Raw genomic sequence first — 17,763 nt, 5'->3', positions numbered from 1 at the left:
TAATTATAAAAATAATTTTAACATATAGATTTATTTTAAAACATGTATGTATTTTATGTCAGAGTTAATATATTTGATAAATATAACGAGCTCAGTCTTTTACTTTTATCACTGTACTGAAACTTTTTTTTTTTATATCAACTCCATTATTACTGATATTTAATTCCATTATTTATCATTACGTACTAATTATAATAATCAATCAACTGCGACTTTATTTCAACCAATCACGAATAATAGACCCAACTTGTTTTCTCGCTTTAATTAATTCCGGTAAATCTGATGGTGATGCTGGATACATATTAGCACAGTGAGCAGTACCTAGAAAATTAATTGAATTATTAATTGATATTAATGTTATGTAACATGATCATTAAAATGATTGATTATATAAGGACCGTTTATGTAAATAGCTGGGGTTTGTGGGTTTGAAGATTTTGTAATTCCCAGCGCATGCCAGGGATCGATGGACCCGTGGACGTAAACGACATTGGATACTTGGAGGTGCAGACCTCCGTAGAGAAGATTAGTCCGCTCGACAGACGACTCCAGCAAGTGGATGTTGTACCTGGGACCTAGAACATCAATACACTGTTGGACGAAAAAGTCTACTGGGAACATTTCGCTGAACAGATCGGGTCTGGCTGTTGAAGTCTGGAAGAATCCGAACTCTGTGCAGGTTTGGTAGAACCACTGACGCCCTCCCTCTGAAGCCTCAGCCTCCCAGGAGACGTTTCTCAGCTCGTCAACCATTTTGCTGTACTTGTAGTCAAGGCAAGTTTCATTGTCAGCCTTCAGCAGAAGATTGCTGATTTTTCCTAACCGTTCGATAGGGATTCCCTGTTTTTCATCGACTAATACGTCGCAGACGGTGTCGATAGTGATGTTTGCTGTCTTTGAACTGTTACGATTGTCTTTGTTGTACTGAACAACCTCAGCGAAGTTGCTGGCAATAGTTTCATAGAGATTGGAGATGTCCTTCTTCTTGGTACCAGCCGGGTCTATTGGATCGCAAAGCTTGAAGAGCTTGGAGAGATCTTGCTGGCCGATTCGATGACGCAGCATCACGTGGAATTGCTTATTAGCAGCTGCCACAGCATCTACACACGCTTGCGAATGAGTTCTCAGCGCGTCCTCGACTACTGCGTAGTACTCCTGGAAGTCTACTTTAGCTAGCAAGGGTCCGCTTGTTGAAACAGCTCCGTGGACCAGGTGAGGGTACTTCAGCCGCATCCATGCCGCCAACGACCCAGGATATGAACCTCCGAAGACAATCCACTTGGTACCAGCAGGTATTTGGTGCAAATGATTCATTCCTTCAATGAAATAAGCCAAGTCTGCCAGTGCCTGCTCTGATGTCAAGTAAGCCAAGTTCTTGATACTTAAATCCCTGTAATAATAATAATTATTGTTAATTTAATAATTTCTCGTCTACACGAGACTAAACTGATTAAAAAATTAAAACGCACTGTGTAGGATGACTTTTGCCGTAAAACCGGTGCTCTAATTGGAAACACATTGCGCGAAATTGCTTGGCATACTCGATCCATTGTCCTTCTGCCATCCACTTGGCACTTGCTTCTGATTCACCTCCAATCATTAAAAATACCGGTCCCCCACGTTTGTAAAAATTTGAATTCACGAAATATCTCTGCAGAATAAAATAAAATAAATTTTCTAAACTTAAGAACTGATGATCAGTAATTGATTGATTGATTGATATATTAATAAAGTACCGTACCTGATGCCATGACTGAGTATTCGTTGGATCAAAGTGATCGAGCTCTTGCTGGAACCACAAATCGTCAGTTAATTTGTAGTCTTTGTTAAAAACAGTTCTCTCTCTACTCCTTCCCCGAAAGAATCTTCGCCAAGCTGATGATCCATCAGTAAAAATCATCAAACAAATAATGAGTACGTACTTCATTGCTGCTTATTGCGTTTTAAATTATACTTTAAGCTGTTGGAAGCTGGAACTTGCACACAGACTTATCAGTTTATAATTTACTTTATCTATATTTAATTTGTAATTATCTCTTGCAGCAATAGGTCGTTGTCGGCAATGAAAAAAAAATTTTAGCTTGGGTACAAATAAATTTCCAAGACTTGGCTGACATCTCCTGGACATTTTAAAAACTTGATAAAAAATAAACATTCATTTTCAATCTTTTAAACGTCCCAATGTGTTTATTATTTGTTAAACAAATTTTCATATTTATTCATATTCATTTCATTCAAATTAACTGTTTATTTATTTATTAATTTATTTAAGAATAATAATAATGGATAACAAAAATAATCAAGATGAAAATGAAGATCCTGCACCAGATATTCCTCTGGTATTTATATATTTATTTAAATAAATATTTGATAATTTATAATTATCAATTATTGTGGTACTAAAGTCAACAGACAATTAACAATTCCAATTTATTTTCAACAATTTAATTTAAAAAAAAAATAAATAAACAAAAATATGCACATAAAACTGAAAAAAACTATGGGTGCAATTTTTTTTAAATTTATCGTTTATCAAAAAAAAAAAAAAAAAAATTATTAGACGTCGTCTTTTTTGAGCTTGACTGGAACTGACATTTAGCAATTTTTTGAATCACGAATAAATCAATAAAATATGTCTACAATGAAAATTTTAAAGTTCTTACTAAGATCATTTAAGAAATGAGTGTGTACATTTTTGTTTAAATTCCATTTTTATAATTAATTGATTTATTATTTAAAATTTAAAAATTGTTCCGTGTCTGCTACATTTACACTCATGGCTAATATCAATTTCATTTAATTATTAATTATTTTATTTATTTTTTTAGATAATCCGGCGATCCTTTACGATGACACAAAATGTTCTAAAGGTAATTAATTTTTTTAAATTGTTAATTGATTTTTTTATTTAATTAATTATTATTTTTTTATTAAAGATCATGTTGGACTATGGGGAATCTAGTAATCAAAATCTACCAGAACTATTTGTGCAAATAAAGGTAAAGATTTTATTTATTAATTATAAATAAATAATTAATATTGGTGGTATTTTTTTTAGAGAGTTCGGTTTTATCGTAAAAGATTTTTTTGTATTGTATCAGATGGAAGTGAAAAACTTTTAAAATGTATGTTTTCAAAAACGTTAACTCATAAAATTGGCCAAATAGAATTATTAGAAGGAATGAATATCAAAATAACAGATTATTATGTCCACAGATTTAATCTTTCTCAACTTAAAAAAGATTCTACGTAAATACATACACTTTTAAATTTACTATTCATTTTTTAAAATTAATTCATCAAGTTTGTTATAAAAATTTAATCCTTGATTTTTCTTTAGGGAAGGATCTATTGATTTAATAGGAATAACTAACATAGCATTTATCAAAGTTGACCCAACTTACACACCTCCAATGAGTAAGTTATCTAAAGCTAGTGATCCTAGAATAATTCTAGGTGATCTTAATAAAGTGACTACAGTTAATTTTGATGCAATAACTCTAGATGATGCTGGTTTAATAACTCCAGGTGGTATTGAGAAAAGAGCTCCAGTTAATCCTGTTAAAGTAACTCCGATTGAAGCTAATAAAATAGTTCCAGTTGATGCTGGTAAAATAGCTCCAGCCAATCCTATTAAGATAGCTCCAATTGTTGCTGATAAAGTAGTTCCAGTTACTGGAGTTAAAACACTTCCAGTTAATCCTGTTAAAACAGCTCCAGTTAATGCAGTTAAAACAGCTCCAGCTGCTCCTGTTAAAGTGACTACAGCTAATACTGGAGTTAGAAAACCTCAAGCTAATGAAGTTAAAATATCTAAATTGACAACCATTTTAAAGAGGTAATTAATTTATAATTTACTTCATTAAATTAAATTAACATTCACGGTTATTATAAAATAAAATAATTTTTTATCACCAGTTATTAAAAAAAAATATTTTTTCAGTTCATTAATCACAGGGAAAATTAGAATATTCCCTAGATCATTTAGACCATTTATCGAAACATATTTTTTAATCACTGATAGCTCTGGAGGTATACTATGTTGGCTTTACTTTCCTATGAGTGAAAAGCTGAGGAGATTTCTCAAGGTACTTAATTATAAATAAATATGTTCATCATACAATAAAATATATAAAAATGAATAATTTAATTACAGGATGGTTTTACGATAGAAGTAAGCGGTGCTGTAATAAAAAAAAATCTTAAAATAATGAGGGATATTCCTCCATGTGATCTTGAGATGATTATCAATTCAACATCGACAGTAAATATTTACAATAATGATAAGGAGTGTATTTTTAATTACAAAAACCCGCCGAAGCTATTATTAGATTCTGATCCTTATATTGAGATTTCTACCTCTAAATATCCGCTTCTGCAAACTATACGTAAAAGACATCCCGCGATCAGACTTGGTGAGATTAAAACCAGTTGAATAAACAATTACTCTGTTGCTTAAATGTTTTTTAATATTTTAGAACTCATCGCTGTGTTAGTCGACCAATCAGTTGTCCAAAAAAAATATACGGATTCTTTTAAACATTTAGTTATTCAAGATGAGTCGATAAGGATGCAAATAACATTATGGAAAGAATTAGCTGAAAACTTTAGTATTCCAAATGGAGAAATCATTATGGCGGAAGATTTTTTTACTACTATCCACGGTAACATTGTTGGGTTATCATCACGAGCTAGTTCTAAAATAATTATTGCTACTAATTGTGCTGATAAAACTAGGTAAATTATTTTAAAGACTTAGGTAAGAGACCCAATACCCGATCATTCACGTATTCGACGAGTACTAGTTCCCTGATAGAGTACTAGTTCCCTGATCGAGTACTAGGTCTTTTACTTTATTCAGTTCCTCTGATATATTTATTTTTAATCATTTAAAATTATAATAATATTATTTTTGTTTATAGGTTAAAAAAATGGTACAAAAAATGTCAAAAATCAGCTGTAACATCAACATAAATAAATTTAAAATAATAAATTATTTTTACATCAAACTGACAGTAGAAAACTTTTATACCTAACTCATTTAAAATCTCCCGCCAAAACGCCATCTTGAATTCCCAACGAGTATCGGTAGCTGTAGCTAAATAAAAATGTACAGTGAATGCTGATGTGCCAGTTGGACCAAAAGTTTAACAGGAGGACACCTTGGATCGTGTTGGTTAGCATTGGCTCTGGTTATCATCATATATATCTAACGAGGAATAACAACAACAAAAGTAGGAAACGGAATTGAAACGAAAACGAAATGACTGAGATTGTTGGTGATACGGACGGTTATGCTCGACAGTACTGCGTTACTTGGACTAATTACAAGCATGATATCCCGTATGTGGTACGTCAATTATTGGAGAATGAATCGATGGTTGACGTGACGCTTTGTGTTGCTGGTGAACGGATCCAAGCTCACCGTCTTGTTCTCAGTGCCTTCAGTGGCCTACTCCGAGTAAATAAACATTTGCATCATTATTATTATTATTTATATGTTTTTTAGGGAACAATAACAACAATTAGTCAGTGGTATTATTGTCCGAGTACAGACAGAATGTTATCTATAACAATAATAATTTTATTTTTGACTGATAAAAAATTTATTTAAAAATATATACAGAGCAACTGTCGACAGTCCTTCATATTTATTTTAAAAATTTTAATTTGCATGATACTTAAGTTAGCTGACAGCTAATAGTTGGATTTTTTTTAAAACGATAAATTGTAGAAAAAAAAAATATTTCAAAAAATTTCACCTATAGATTCTTTTATTTTCTACATGTGCATATTTTTAGTTTATTTTTTTTTGTAATTGATTTGCTGAAAAAAAAATTCGAAAATTGTTAATTGGTTGTCAGTTTATTTTCAGCATCATTTAATTTGTGGAAAAATAAATATAATTATGAATTACAGGACGTGCTAAAAGATGCTTATGATGATCATCCGACAATAATAATAAGCGACGTGTCTGCTGAAATAATGAAAATAATAATTGAATTTTGCTACACCGGTCAGCTGAGCACGCCATCAATAAACACAAAAAGTTTGCTGGATGCTGCTTATTTCTTACAAATCTCAGCACTTTCAGAGGTAAAAATTTTTTTGATGCTGGTCAACTTGACAAGCTTGTAAACTATTTTATTTTTCCACCAGTTTCCCAACATAGAAAACTCTATTTTGCTGAAAGAGGACGTAGAAGAAATGACAGAGTCTCTGGAAATGTCTAATGAAGCCGAGGACAACAATTGGGAACCTGATGATGGTCTTGAGAATATGGTAGAGGCTGGAGATGTCGTGGATACTGAAGACCCCGATGAAACTACTGAGAGTAATGATAAACAGGAAAAGAGCGGGAAAAAAAAACGTAAACGTGAGTACGTTAAGAGAGATTACAATCCCGCGATGTTAGAAGCTGCGCTAAATGATGTGAGAAACGGGTTTTCTTTGATTGATGCCGCTAATAAAAATAATGTGCCGAGATCGACACTCTATATGAGGTGCAAAACTTTAGGACTGCAATTAAATACTGCGAGACATGAGTATCCTCCTGAATGTTTGAAGGCTGCTATCAATGCTGTTATGAGTAAGTTTTTATTTATCATTATTATTATTTAATACTAATTATTTTTTTTTATTAGACGGCGCAAGTTTTCAAAGTGCATCTGATACATACAATATACCAAAAACTGTACTATGGAGACGGATTCAAAAGGAAAATTATCAGTCACTGAGATCTGACAATAAACGTTCTTATGATGCTGATAAAAGGGAAGCTGCTGTTAAAGCTTTAGCTAGAGGAGAAAATCTTACAAAAGTTGCTTTAGAATTTCAAGTAAATTATTCTTATTATTTTATCAATTACAAGTTAATTATTTAAGTAATTTAATTACGTACTTAGAAATGGATTAAAAATGAACTCTGTTTGAAAAACTGGCGCTTGGATATCCATTAAAATTAATTTTCAGATACCGAAAACTACTTTGTTTCGTGACAAAACAAAATTAGTGGACCAAGGAAAATTACCCGAATCATTTTGGAAAAAACGTAAGACTGAAGACGAGCAGATAAAAAAATTACGTCTCGATGAAGCTGTCGCCGCTTGTTTGCAAGGTAAAATGTCTCAGGCAGCAGCTTCTGTGGCTTATCACATCCCAAAGACTACTATCTGGCGACGGCTTCAGCGAGAGCAGAGGAAAGAGGACAAAAAGTTTATTACCAAGAGACAAAATCGATCTGCTCAGCGGGTTGATAAAATTGAGACACACAAAAATTCCGAAATGACGTTGTGTGACGTCAATGTGAGTCTAATTTAATTTATTAATTACGGTAATTATTATTATGATTTATTGCGGACTAAATGAAATTATCTGTTAGGTCTCATCCGAAATCCCAATCACGTACATCGACGAAAATAATGTTGCAGAAGAGTCTGTTATTATTTTAACTAAAGAAGACGTTGAGAGCCTTAATCTTGACGACGGCCAAATTGTCGTCAGCTCGGTACAATTAGTCTCAGAATAATTAATTAATTAATAAATGAATTTAAAATAAGTTATTAGAATTGATGGTAAAAATTAAATTTTTCAGGACAACGATCACGAGTACGTTCCTTGCACGATAAGCATCGAAGATACTTCGAGTTATTCAACAACTGAAAGTTAATTAATTATAAATAATTAAGGAAAGTGATAGTTATATTTATGTACATTGAAGACTGTTGATATTTTATGATATAAAACGATAATAAAAATATTTATTAGTAAGTTATTGATATGGAATTTAAAAAAAATTTAATTACTGATATTTATCACACTCAATAATTTATTTTTAAGATTTATGAATTATATATTATGTTTTACAAATTATTTCAGTAGAAAATTATAATTATTTAGGTTCTGAATGGTGAAGTTTTATGGTATCACAAACGAAGTACAAGAATAATTGCTGGTTCACAAAATATTACTTTTTAAATGTAAGTTTTGTAATCGTTGCAGCAGTAAGCGTTTAAGTTAATAATATATGAATATATAAATATATAAAAAGCTTCACGTTCATGGCACTTTGTTTATAAATGCAAAAAAAATTGTGCGTATTCATTTTAAGTATTTATCGAATCGTAATTATATTCATTGCTCGCATAAATTTGCTTCCGTATCATAATAATAAATATTATTATTAATTACTGCTGTTCATTAGCCGCTAAAGCAATCATTGTGAAACGAACCTCGTCTGGATCACGTGCCATGTACTCGCGACATATTTTAGCAGCATCAGTCAAAAGTGTCTCTTGAGTTGTTGACCCATGGTTTATGGGAATCGATTTGCAGCCATCTAATTTAATTAAACAAATGAATCATTTAATAATTAATAATAATAATTAAGGTCAATGATCTTGATAATTATTTAAATTTAAATTTTCAAGTAATTTTAAAAATTTTGTGTGAATGTAGCTGGCGATTGGCAATTTCTTAACTCTTTAAATAAAGAAACGAAACCGAAGCAGAGTAAAAATTTTAAAAACGTGTCGATATTTCAGTATTTTATTTTATTAGGAATTTAAATTTACTAATTTCAAATTTATAAAATGTCTTATCTGCTAAATTCCCACTCGTGGAATTTTTTTTATTAATTATCTCAAGACTAATTGATTTGCTCTTGATAATTAATTTTAATAAAATTATTTATCAAGAACGATGATCACTTATAATTAAATTTGCGTTTAATAATTACCTAGCTCGTACAAAGATCCATCTTTTTCAACAAAAGCTACGAAATGATGATAAACTGGTTCGTTTTCTGGTGGTGCTGCAGTTTGTCCTTCTTGAGCTAATTGTTTATGAGTGTCAATTATTCCACTTGCTGCATCCACCAGCAATTTACCTCGTTCGATAAATGACAAGTCTTTAGCTTCTTCGTAAAAGTTTTTCAGAATCCCGTCTTCCAAATCAATACTAAAACAAAGAAGGATGACCCGTAGTAATATTTTCTTAGACGTAATTTTTGTGATGAAATGAATCATGATAAATAAAATTGAATAATAAACGTACTGATCAAGATTGTTGAGGATTGCGTGGATTAAAGCGACAGTTCCACAAGCATTTGAAACACATTGCTGCATATGAAAAACATTTTTCGGCGGTTCTTTACCCTCTTCTTTTATTTTAGCTTCGACTTCTGCGTTGTAGGCTTGCGCCTGGTTAAAAATAAATACTGTAGTCAATATTTTATCAAAAAAATTTTTTTTAGACAGTAATTACCTTCTCGGACTCTGGGTAAAGCAAAATCAAAGCCAGGGCCGGCTTAGGAACCATGGCCAATAGCTCGGGATCCAAACCATAGACATCATGGAGTGACCATTTTTGCGGCACCCCAATTTTATGGACGAACTAAAAAGATGTTTAATTAATTAATAGAAAATATTGTATATAAGTTAAATTAAAAATTTTGCAGCGTCTTTTTACCTTGGTCATAACCTGGAACAAAAGAAAATTTAAATTAATTTATTATTTATTTAAATTTTTAATAAGAAAAGCCGGGTAATTAAAATAAAGGGTTTACTTACATCGGGGTTGGATTCAAGCGGCACCAAAGCCATTATTGCGTTTTAATTTCTACGAAGTATTGATCTAATGAATAGAAAGTTGTTTTATGTTACTTTAGTAACAGAAAATGACTAAAATGATGATGATTAGTATTTTTAGGACATTTAGAAAAATGTATATTTAATCACTGAATCGTAGACTGAATTGATACAACAACTGTTGTCACTTGTTTTTCGCGAGCGTCTTTTGTTCTTTTGTATTCAATGAAAAAATTGCCCACTTGGCGCGCTCGTGCTGCGGTATGATAAAAATAAAATAGCAGTCGCGGATTAAGAACAAAAACTTGTTTAATTTTTTAAAAATAAACAATTATCGGACAAATAAAAAATTTTATCGGACATTGACGGACATTGGACGGACAATTGATTTGTTTATAACAAAATTTAAAAAATTAATTTTGAGGTGCCAAGTTAAGGGAGCTGCGGATTTGAAATTAATGATCCTGAAGTTATCAGACAATAAGAATTTTTGAATTTTTTTTTTTTTCAGCAAATCAACTGAAAAAAAAAAACTAATAATATGCACATGTAGAAAATTAAAAAAGCTACAGGTACAATTTTTCAAATATATTATTTTTTTATAATTTATCATTTTTAAAAAAATTAAAAAATTATTAGCTGTCAGCTAGCTTCAGTATCATTTGAAATTAATATATGATACAGTAATGTTATTTATATTTCACGATTCAAAAATATGAAAAAAATTCAAAAGTTTGATGACAATCAATTGTAGTCAAATAAACAAATAAATATATTTTGAAATTTATGCATAATGTGATTGTGTAATTTAATTACCGAGAATATGACTCGGGTATTTTCGGTTTTGTAGCAAAATAATATTTGATACTAACTCAACTCTAATCTAAATCTCTAGCAACTTTTTTTGACTTTTAGAATCTCTTTATTTTACTCTGATTAAAAACTCCGATTGAAAAATTCAAATCTGAAGGTTTCAAATGAATCCGATTAAGTTTCAATGGGAATTTAATCAAAATATTTATCATTTCACGTATCACAAGTAAATTTTTAAATTTTTGTATTTTTTACTCACATCTTCTGTCTTTGATTACAAACTTTATCAAATTAGTTATGTTAAAAAACTATTCCACTTGTCTGATATTTGATATTTTATTTACATAATTATTGATGAACAGAAAAATCAAACATATTTACATACATATGAAAATCTATGATGATAACAGCAAATTAAAGCTGACAAGTGATAAAATTCAGTGTTAATTTGTACAATAAATTACATAAATTTGTCTCAGAAAAAAAGTATTTGTAAAAATAAAATTTTTGTTAGTAAATAGACGATTTTACAATTCAAATTACTTTGATGATGTTTTTAAATCTTGATTTGTCAAGTATTTGGTTACTTTTCTTAAAATTAATTCCGGCAGTTGTTCACTTAAAACATCATAAAGCAAATTCAAAACTTTCAATAGCAAATTTTTTCTATCAAACGCTTTTTTCAAACAGTTATAAATAATTCCACCGTATAACGGAAACTGCAGCCGTAAATCATCCTCATTAAACAAATTATCATCGCTTACATTCATCAAAAATAGAGCTATTTCATGTCGACTTTTTTTCAGTATCTCGTAAAAACTATAATTAGTCTCAAAAATTTTAACTTTTCTTATCATCTCAATTTCATTACAACATTTTTCATATAAATTTTCAAACTGCTCTTCATCTACCTCCAGTAAATTTTTTTCACAGACATTAAAACCAGCTGCTACCAATTTAACGATATGTTGTTCCATAGAAATTCTCACATCAAGTGTCGCCGAGCACCGGATCGCTGCGTTACCAAAACCATTTAAATGATTGACATCAACACCAGCTTCTAGCAAAACATTTACCATACTATCATCCTTACAATATCTAGCCGCGTAATGCAGAACAGTTTCCTCTTTTATTGCTGTCACAACATTTAAGTCAATCGTATTATAATTTAATAACAATTTAGCAGCTTCTTGATAATCAAATTCAATAGCAAAATGTAATGATGTCATACTGTCATCAAAGAAATCATCATTATTGACAACTAAATTTACATCTGCGTTGTTATCTAGCAGCAGATTTATTATATTTAAATTATTAACTCTAACAGCCAGTTGTAGTGGAGAAAAATTACCGTGTAATTGATAAGGATATTTATCAACAAATCCAATCCCATTGACATTAGCACCCCTGGTTATCAAATACTCGACCATTTTATAGTTATTTTCTAAAATAGCCCAATGCAATGGCACACCATAGAAGGAAATTGAATTTATGCAGGCACCAGCATTCAGCAATAACTCGACTAATTCAAAATTGTTATTTTCGACGGCTATACACAGAACAGATTTTCCATTCAGACAATCATTGACATCAACATTATGCCTGAGCAACAATTCAGCGATCGCTTTATTTCCTCGTTTGACAGCAGTCTGCAGTGTCGTTCTATTTTTCGAAATGGAATTGACATCCGCACCTCGTGCTATCAGATACTCAGTCATCTCGTAATTATTTTTGGCAATGGCCATGTGCAATGGCTTGCCTTGCTCGGAATCTGGATTAACGTGAGCTCCAGCCTTTATCAATAAATCGACTAGTTCAAAATTACCTTTTCTAGCTGCTTTGGTAAGAACTGTGCTCCTTTTGCTGTCGATGTTAACGTGAGCGTTATTTTTTATGAGTAACTCAACTATTTTGACGTTTTCGTTTTCGACTGCTACTTGCAGAGGAGTAGTGTCATAAAATGGACCTTTGGCAAGCGACATCATATTGACGTCAGCTCCTGCACTTATTAGTTTTTCAACTAGTGGTAAATTGTTGGCACTGATGGCTGAATGAAGGGCTGGCTCGTTGGTTTCTGTTGCGAAATTTACATCGACTCCTTTTTTCAAAAGTTGATCTAATAATTTTATACTTTTTTTTATAAACTCGTCTGGTGAACTAGCAGAGGTTCCTGGTGATGAATCCATGGTGCTGGCACTTACCTCTTGAGTTTTTTCGTTGGCATTTACGAGAGATTTTAATTTTTTAGGAGGCGGTTCTTCTGTTGACATTTTGAGCAAATTTTTTTCGTTTTGTTTATGAGTAAGAATCTGTAAACATTCAAAATTATCAAAGTTCCTCGGTAATAAGTGAGAATATTTAATTTACCAAAAATAAAAGGTTCTATATTAGAACCCGGGATCTTACCTAGAGTGAATGTGCGTAGTTTTATTATAAATATAATTTGCGAACTTTTAAAATTTGAATTTTAAAAAATAGCAGGAGATCATACTTTACACAAATTACCTGAAGTATGGAAAGCATGTCCTGGAAAGTTACTAGAGAGAGTTGACGCCATCTCCTGGATAATTTTGGAATTACCTGACAATTGGCAATATTTGATTTTTTTTAGACGAAAAATTTCAAAATAAAAAAATATGCGCATGTAGAAAATTTTAAAAACTATACGTACAATTTTTTAAATATTTTAACGTTTTGAAAAAATTCAAAAATTATCAGACGTCATCTAATTCTTAATTCAAAATTCTAATTAAATTCGATAGAAACTTTTCGATTTTTAATTAACTTGCAATCGGACTCATTCGGAACTTTCCGATTATATCTCACTAGAATTTTTCAACCAGATTTAATTGGAGTTTTTAATCATAGAACTATTGGCAGTTAATTGTCATCTGGGATGAAAATAAAAAAACATTTTTGTTAGGTTATTATTTTTCCAAAATATATTGCCACAATTACAATACTAATATTAAACAATAAAAAAAAACTCATAATGACTGAACAGTTATTATGTCACAAAATTATCATTTAAAGATAATACTTATATATACTTATAATATAATATAACAGAATATTAAATACGGCTGGCAAATAATTTTAATTGTTTTTAAAATTTAAATTACATGTGCTACCGACACTTAAAATTATTAACGTCGTTAGCTATTGCTAAATTTATTATCATTATTTATTTTTATTCCAATACTGTCGTAATCTATACACTTACTAATTGGATTGTTTTTTTTTTACTTAATTTTCTGTAATTAATTCTATTAATTTTTGTTTTCGTTATCAGATCGAACTATTTTTTACATATTCAACAATTTCCATAGGCGTTCGTCTTATAATACAATATATATTATTAATTATAGTTCAAAACTATCATATATATATAGATATTACTTTTAAAAAAAATATAACTTATGGGAATACTCGAGGAACAAACAAATTAATTAATAAATGTAATTATTTGTCCCTAATTATAATTAATAATAAAATGTAGAGTATTTTTTTGAATTGTCTCTTTAAAAATTCACGAGCGCTTATAATTATTATCAATCAATCAATCAATCAGCCAACCAACCAATCGATCTATTAATTAATTAATAAATCAATTAATGAATGAACGAATTAACGGACGTCTACAATTACTTTAAATCTAATTCAACTTCTGGACTCTCAAGAGAAAATGGTTTAAGATTTTCGACAATCGGTGTCTCGTCCGGGTCTATTTTAATCCGGATCTTATTTGTCTCAAGAACATGAGGGAGAGTGCGCTGAAAGTCCTCTTCATAAGAGGCTGGCGATAGCGGAGAGTAAGGTACGTAAATCCGTACTATATCTGGACTGGGATGATGAGGAGTAGCACGAGGTGTAGGAAGTCCTCCGCTGTTAGAACTACCCACGGATAAATTGCTTTGAGTATCAAGACTATTGTCCAGGGCTTGAGATCTTGTCGCCGAACTAAAAACCGATAAGTCAGCTGTTGATGTTACCGATGTATCGGCTAGTGAACGTCTCGATCCGCTTGGAGATCCACCGTCATCCAGGCTCGGATCAAATGAGAATTTACTTCCTGCAAGTACATCGTCTTGATTGGCACGAGGATTTATTTTGTTAATATATTATTAATTTAAACACGATATCTATATCATAGACGTGTCGTGAAATTATCCGTAATACCACCAAGCTCGCTGCCACTAGGTGGGTCTCCGGGTATTGGACTGTTCCGTGGATCCTCAATGCTCGCCATCTCTCTACGCTGGGCCACTGATTCCCGTAAAACTGTTTGGGCTTCGCTGAATTCTTCTGCCCGTCTTCCAACCTAATTTTAATTTTTCATTATCATTTAATTGTAATACGATAAATTTATTTAAATACTAAGTAATTTAAGTAAAAAACATTTTCTGCGAAAATAAATTACGTGGGTAATTATGCGCAAATGCTCCACCTATTTTTTATAAGTAGATTCAATATTATAAATATTGCTGGATTATTTTTATCAGTAAGTATGTAAGGGTGGGTTGATACATTTCAAATTTTTAAAAATCATAATTATTTTTTACATCAAAAATTAAATTTAGAGTTTAAAATATTTAAATTTTTAAAAAATGTTACTTGCCTTGCTAGTAAAAGAAGGTTCTTTAAATGTACCAAGTGGAAATCGTGGTAATTCATGTGGCATTGGCGCGCCAGGATAATCTAATTTACTACGTTTCAGTTCTTCCATATTACGTTCAACCGAATTAATAACAGTGTCATCGTCAAAGCGAAAGTCTTTTTCCAATTTAGCTTGTAAATAGTTACAGAACTCATCGAGACTCTCTAACGGCATTAGGTACCGTTTGTGTAGCTTCATTACTGTGTACGCCATCGCCGGTAGTATACGATCACCGTCTAACAGGAATATATCCCAAATACGAAGACCAAGACTAACTGGTGTCTAATTAAAAGCAACGCCATTAATCACAAGCTTCTTATATCCACAAATTTATAAATAATAAAGTAAACTTACGCGTTCTTGAAAAACAACAAAAAACCACTTGAGCGCATAAAGCATCGAGTCACATCCACATTTGTCCAACTTGCGCTTCAATTTTGGAAGAAATTTGTTCATTATTTTGTCATGATGCTCAATAAATCGGTTCAGTTTTGGAAATCCGTCTATATAAAATCCTAAAAAAATATTTTCGGTTAATAAAAAAATTTTAGAAGCTTAAATTTAAAATAAAGGCGGTAGTTAATGAAATATTAAATTGCTGGCAGTCGACGCGATTAGTAAAAAAATCAACAGATCACAAATAAAAATAAAAAACAGTTAATTATATTAATTAAAATATAATAAAAATTTTCAAACCATGCATGCTGTACTTCTTATCTGCAAGTAGAATAGACAATCCCCAAAAGGCATCTTCTTCGTTCATGTATAATAATAATAGTCCGGCTAAGACTGACATCCCTTGACAATACCCGACTTCCATGTTGTACATACTGTAAGCTGCTAGTACATAAAACATTGACCTCTGCTTGATGCTATACCTCTCTCTAGAATAATAAAATAATATCAGTCACTTTATTTAACATCTTGTAATTTTTAAAAACAGTAAAAAATATTCCGTTAAAAATCAACAGGACAAAAATTTTAAACAATTTTTTTAAATTCAAAATGCGGCAATGGAATTTTCTGATTACAGAAAAAATTTTAAAGCTTTTAAATTTTTGTAATTAAGGTAAGAGACCCAGTGCCCGATCACTCATGTATTTGTATATATATATTTACTAATTATAGATATATAAATATATGGAGAGATTGAGTACTAGTTCCCTGATCGGGTATTAGGTCTACGATAAAAAATAAAAATGTTTTGTAGTAAAATAATTAAAATTGTTATTTTTCCTGACCGAGGCTATAAGTCCTTGACATTTAAAAGTTTCAAGGTCAGCTGCTGCCCTAAAAACCGGCCGCTCTCGAAAACTGTTAAATATTTAACACAAAAATTTAAACAGGCCGTTAACTTCATACTTTTTACTGTGCAGCAAACAAAAAAAATATAAACCTATAGTCAATATGATCGCGATACTGTCTCGCAACATCAGCATCAATCTGCCGTATTTCAGTGGACCATTGTCTAGCAAGTTTAAGCATTTCATCATATTTTCCAGCCTGATCCTGTTTCAATGTCTGTATGCCGAGTAGCAGCGACCAAACTTGTCCTCTAAAACGGTCTGGTATACCTTTGTAAACCCGTCTTCTCAATTTTTCTTTGGTAACCGGACTTTCCCAATGTTTTGTCATTTTCTCCCACTTTTTTACGCGCTCCATTTCAACCTGATGCATTTTAATTTCGTTGGTCTCCAATTTGCGTGGTAACCGTTTGTCACTATAATTAAATATTCATCAGTTAATTAATTAATCATCAGCACTTAATCATCAACTTTCTTTTTAAAAAGGAAAAGCTAAAGTCTTACTAAGCATTCCTATTATTTACACACTTAAAAATATAATAAAATAAAATTTAATTACAGGGTGTAATAAAATACTCACTGGATGAAACCATATCTGTCTGTTGTGTGATAAACTTCATAACCAGGATCTTCCCACGAGTCAATCTGGGCACCATTCTCTCTACCACGATCATAGCAGCTGAATATTCTGTCCCGCTCAGCAGCGGATCGTTTCAATAACTCTTCCTCATTCATCCCACAATAATAATTAACAACGGTATTAACACAAGCATACCGGATTATTTACATATATATTATTATTCATCAATAAGTATAATACCTAACAAATAAATAAATAAATAATTATTTATCAGCCTGATACTTTTATTGTCTTGCAGTGGATTATTAATCACGACACCTGTTAATAAATGAAAGTTTAATTTAAATTTATCTTGTGATTTCGGCAAAGGTTAAAAGGTTATGATTATTAAAAAAAATATTGACCAATTAAATCACGTACTTATGTCACCAGCATCATTTGTTGATGGTGATGTTGATGTACAAGCAACTGGACCCCTTTTTATTAATTTTATTCGACCACTTGTTTTAGTTTCGTCTATTGTCTACATGGCTTTAAAGTTTCCGTAATTTTTTTTTAGTTCTATCAGAAACTTGTCTTAAAAAAATATCTGGTTGATCTCAGTCTTGGTCTTGCCAACTAAAACCGTTTTCTAACTTTCTTCACTTTATATTTATGCTACTGTACTGGATATCAAGTACTGTAAACTCAACTGTAGATTGTACATGGCTTTTTTTTTTATTTATTATCAAGAATCAAGTGTGTCTGCTGGTGATGTTTAATGTTGTGTGTATGTGTGTATATGTATTATATATATATATTTGTGTACTGATAATTAATAAGG

General features: G+C 31.1%; 6 protein-coding genes across 9 annotated transcripts; 2 read left to right on the top strand and 4 right to left on the bottom strand.

The window, feature by feature from the left end:
- Positions 1-82: 82 nt before the first annotated feature.
- On the bottom strand, positions 83-2,062 carry LOC103579147 (putative serine protease K12H4.7). The gene is made up of 4 exons (XM_008560458.2): positions 1,742-2,062; positions 1,470-1,651; positions 399-1,390; positions 83-321 (listed from the first exon to the last, which is right to left on the bottom strand). Exons 1-4 carry the CDS (start codon positions 1,925-1,927, stop codon positions 215-217), a joined length of 1,467 nt encoding a protein of 488 aa, XP_008558680.1. The 5' UTR covers positions 1,928-2,062; the 3' UTR covers positions 83-214.
- A 131-nt stretch (positions 2,063-2,193) lies between these two features.
- LOC103579146 (uncharacterized) lies at positions 2,194-5,006 on the top strand. Of its 2 annotated transcripts, none has more exons than XM_008560457.3 (10): positions 2,194-2,339; positions 2,829-2,870; positions 2,937-2,999; positions 3,059-3,249; positions 3,341-3,417; positions 3,529-3,838; positions 3,944-4,088; positions 4,157-4,415; positions 4,479-4,737; positions 4,923-5,006. In XM_008560457.3, exons 1-10 carry the CDS (start codon positions 2,283-2,285, stop codon positions 4,972-4,974), a joined length of 1,455 nt encoding a protein of 484 aa, XP_008558679.1. In that variant the 5' UTR covers positions 2,194-2,282; the 3' UTR covers positions 4,975-5,006. The 2 variants fall into 2 exon arrangements, with proteins under 2 accessions (XP_008558679.1, XP_008558678.1); XM_008560456.3 differs by having other exon boundaries at positions 3,505-3,838.
- Positions 5,007-5,126: 120 nt separating this feature from the next.
- Positions 5,127-7,777, top strand: LOC103579144 (uncharacterized). 2 transcript variants are annotated; one of them, XM_008560453.3, is made up of 7 exons: positions 5,127-5,461; positions 5,920-6,096; positions 6,160-6,589; positions 6,645-6,838; positions 6,972-7,304; positions 7,381-7,506; positions 7,594-7,777. In XM_008560453.3, the coding sequence occupies exons 1-7, from the start codon at positions 5,264-5,266 to the stop codon at positions 7,666-7,668; spliced, it is 1,533 nt and encodes a 510-aa protein (XP_008558675.1). In that variant the 5' UTR covers positions 5,127-5,263; the 3' UTR covers positions 7,669-7,777. The 2 variants fall into 2 exon arrangements, with proteins under 2 accessions (XP_008558675.1, XP_008558676.1); XM_008560454.3 differs by lacking the exon at positions 5,127-5,461 and adding an exon at positions 5,485-5,549.
- Positions 7,778-7,809: 32 nt separating this feature from the next.
- Positions 7,810-9,816, bottom strand: LOC103579143 (ubiquitin carboxyl-terminal hydrolase). The gene is made up of 6 exons (XM_008560452.3): positions 9,569-9,816; positions 9,468-9,479; positions 9,264-9,392; positions 9,054-9,199; positions 8,737-8,957; positions 7,810-8,337 (listed from the first exon to the last, which is right to left on the bottom strand). Exons 1-6 carry the CDS (start codon positions 9,599-9,601, stop codon positions 8,186-8,188), a joined length of 693 nt encoding a protein of 230 aa, XP_008558674.1. The 5' UTR covers positions 9,602-9,816; the 3' UTR covers positions 7,810-8,185.
- A 996-nt stretch (positions 9,817-10,812) lies between these two features.
- Positions 10,813-13,133, bottom strand: LOC103579142 (putative ankyrin repeat protein RF_0381). The gene is made up of 3 exons (XM_008560451.3): positions 13,071-13,133; positions 12,806-12,979; positions 10,813-12,708 (listed from the first exon to the last, which is right to left on the bottom strand). The coding sequence occupies exon 3, from the start codon at positions 12,667-12,669 to the stop codon at positions 10,939-10,941; it is 1,731 nt and encodes a 576-aa protein (XP_008558673.1). The 5' UTR covers positions 12,670-12,708; positions 12,806-12,979; positions 13,071-13,133; the 3' UTR covers positions 10,813-10,938.
- Positions 13,134-13,352: 219 nt separating this feature from the next.
- On the bottom strand, positions 13,353-17,702 carry LOC103579141 (USP6 N-terminal-like protein). 2 transcript variants are annotated; one of them, XM_008560450.2, is made up of 8 exons: positions 17,345-17,702; positions 16,941-17,258; positions 16,453-16,776; positions 15,753-15,940; positions 15,411-15,571; positions 15,018-15,338; positions 14,579-14,720; positions 13,353-14,471 (listed from the first exon to the last, which is right to left on the bottom strand). In XM_008560450.2, exons 2-8 carry the CDS (start codon positions 17,093-17,095, stop codon positions 14,044-14,046), a joined length of 1,719 nt encoding a protein of 572 aa, XP_008558672.1. In that variant the 5' UTR covers positions 17,096-17,258; positions 17,345-17,702; the 3' UTR covers positions 13,353-14,043. The 2 variants fall into 2 exon arrangements, with proteins under 2 accessions (XP_008558672.1, XP_008558671.1); XM_008560449.2 differs by having other exon boundaries at positions 17,361-17,702.
- Positions 17,703-17,763: the final 61 nt, after the last annotated feature.

Source organism: Microplitis demolitor, chromosome 6 (assembly GCF_026212275.2).
Source record: "Microplitis demolitor isolate Queensland-Clemson2020A chromosome 6, iyMicDemo2.1a, whole genome shotgun sequence".
Taxonomy (NCBI): Eukaryota; Metazoa; Arthropoda; class Insecta; order Hymenoptera; family Braconidae; genus Microplitis; species Microplitis demolitor.
The sequence above is the reverse complement of the archived record's forward strand: the minus strand, read 5'-3'. Positions and strand labels throughout refer to the sequence as shown.

Coding starts and splice junctions, on each gene's coding strand:
- LOC103579147 (XM_008560458.2), bottom strand. CDS start 1,927: ATGAAGTACGTACTCATTATTTGTTTGATGATTTTTACTGATGGATCA. Junction 1,652..1,741: donor ATACTCAGTCATGGCATCAG/GTACGGTACTTT, acceptor TTTATTCTGCAG/AGATATTTCGTGAATTCAAA. Junction 1,391..1,469: donor GGCAAAAGTCATCCTACACA/GTGCGTTTTAAT, acceptor TTATTATTACAG/GGATTTAAGTATCAAGAACT.
- LOC103579141 (XM_008560450.2), bottom strand. CDS start 17,095: ATGAATGAGGAAGAGTTATTGAAACGATCCGCTGCTGAGCGGGACAGA. Junction 15,572..15,752: donor TAAGAAGTACAGCATGCATG/GTTTGAAAATTT, acceptor ATATTTTTTTAG/GATTTTATATAGACGGATTT. Junction 14,721..15,017: donor AACCTTCTTTTACTAGCAAG/GCAAGTAACATT, acceptor AATTAAAATTAG/GTTGGAAGACGGGCAGAAGA.
- LOC103579144 (XM_008560453.3), top strand. CDS start 5,264: ATGACTGAGATTGTTGGTGATACGGACGGTTATGCTCGACAGTACTGC. Junction 6,590..6,644: donor TGCTATCAATGCTGTTATGA/GTAAGTTTTTAT, acceptor TTTTTTTATTAG/ACGGCGCAAGTTTTCAAAGT. Junction 7,305..7,380: donor TGACGTTGTGTGACGTCAAT/GTGAGTCTAATT, acceptor ATTATCTGTTAG/GTCTCATCCGAAATCCCAAT.
- LOC103579146 (XM_008560456.3), top strand. CDS start 2,283: ATGGATAACAAAAATAATCAAGATGAAAATGAAGATCCTGCACCAGAT. Junction 3,000..3,058: donor AACTATTTGTGCAAATAAAG/GTAAAGATTTTA, acceptor TATTTTTTTTAG/AGAGTTCGGTTTTATCGTAA. Junction 3,418..3,504: donor AACTTACACACCTCCAATGA/GTAAGTTATCTA, acceptor CAATAACTCTAG/ATGATGCTGGTTTAATAACT.
- LOC103579142 (XM_008560451.3), bottom strand. CDS start 12,669: ATGTCAACAGAAGAACCGCCTCCTAAAAAATTAAAATCTCTCGTAAAT.
- LOC103579143 (XM_008560452.3), bottom strand. CDS start 9,601: ATGGCTTTGGTGCCGCTTGAATCCAACCCCGAT. Junction 9,200..9,263: donor TTTACCCAGAGTCCGAGAAG/GTAATTACTGTC, acceptor ATTTTTAACCAG/GCGCAAGCCTACAACGCAGA. Junction 8,958..9,053: donor ATCCTCAACAATCTTGATCA/GTACGTTTATTA, acceptor TCTTTGTTTTAG/TATTGATTTGGAAGACGGGA.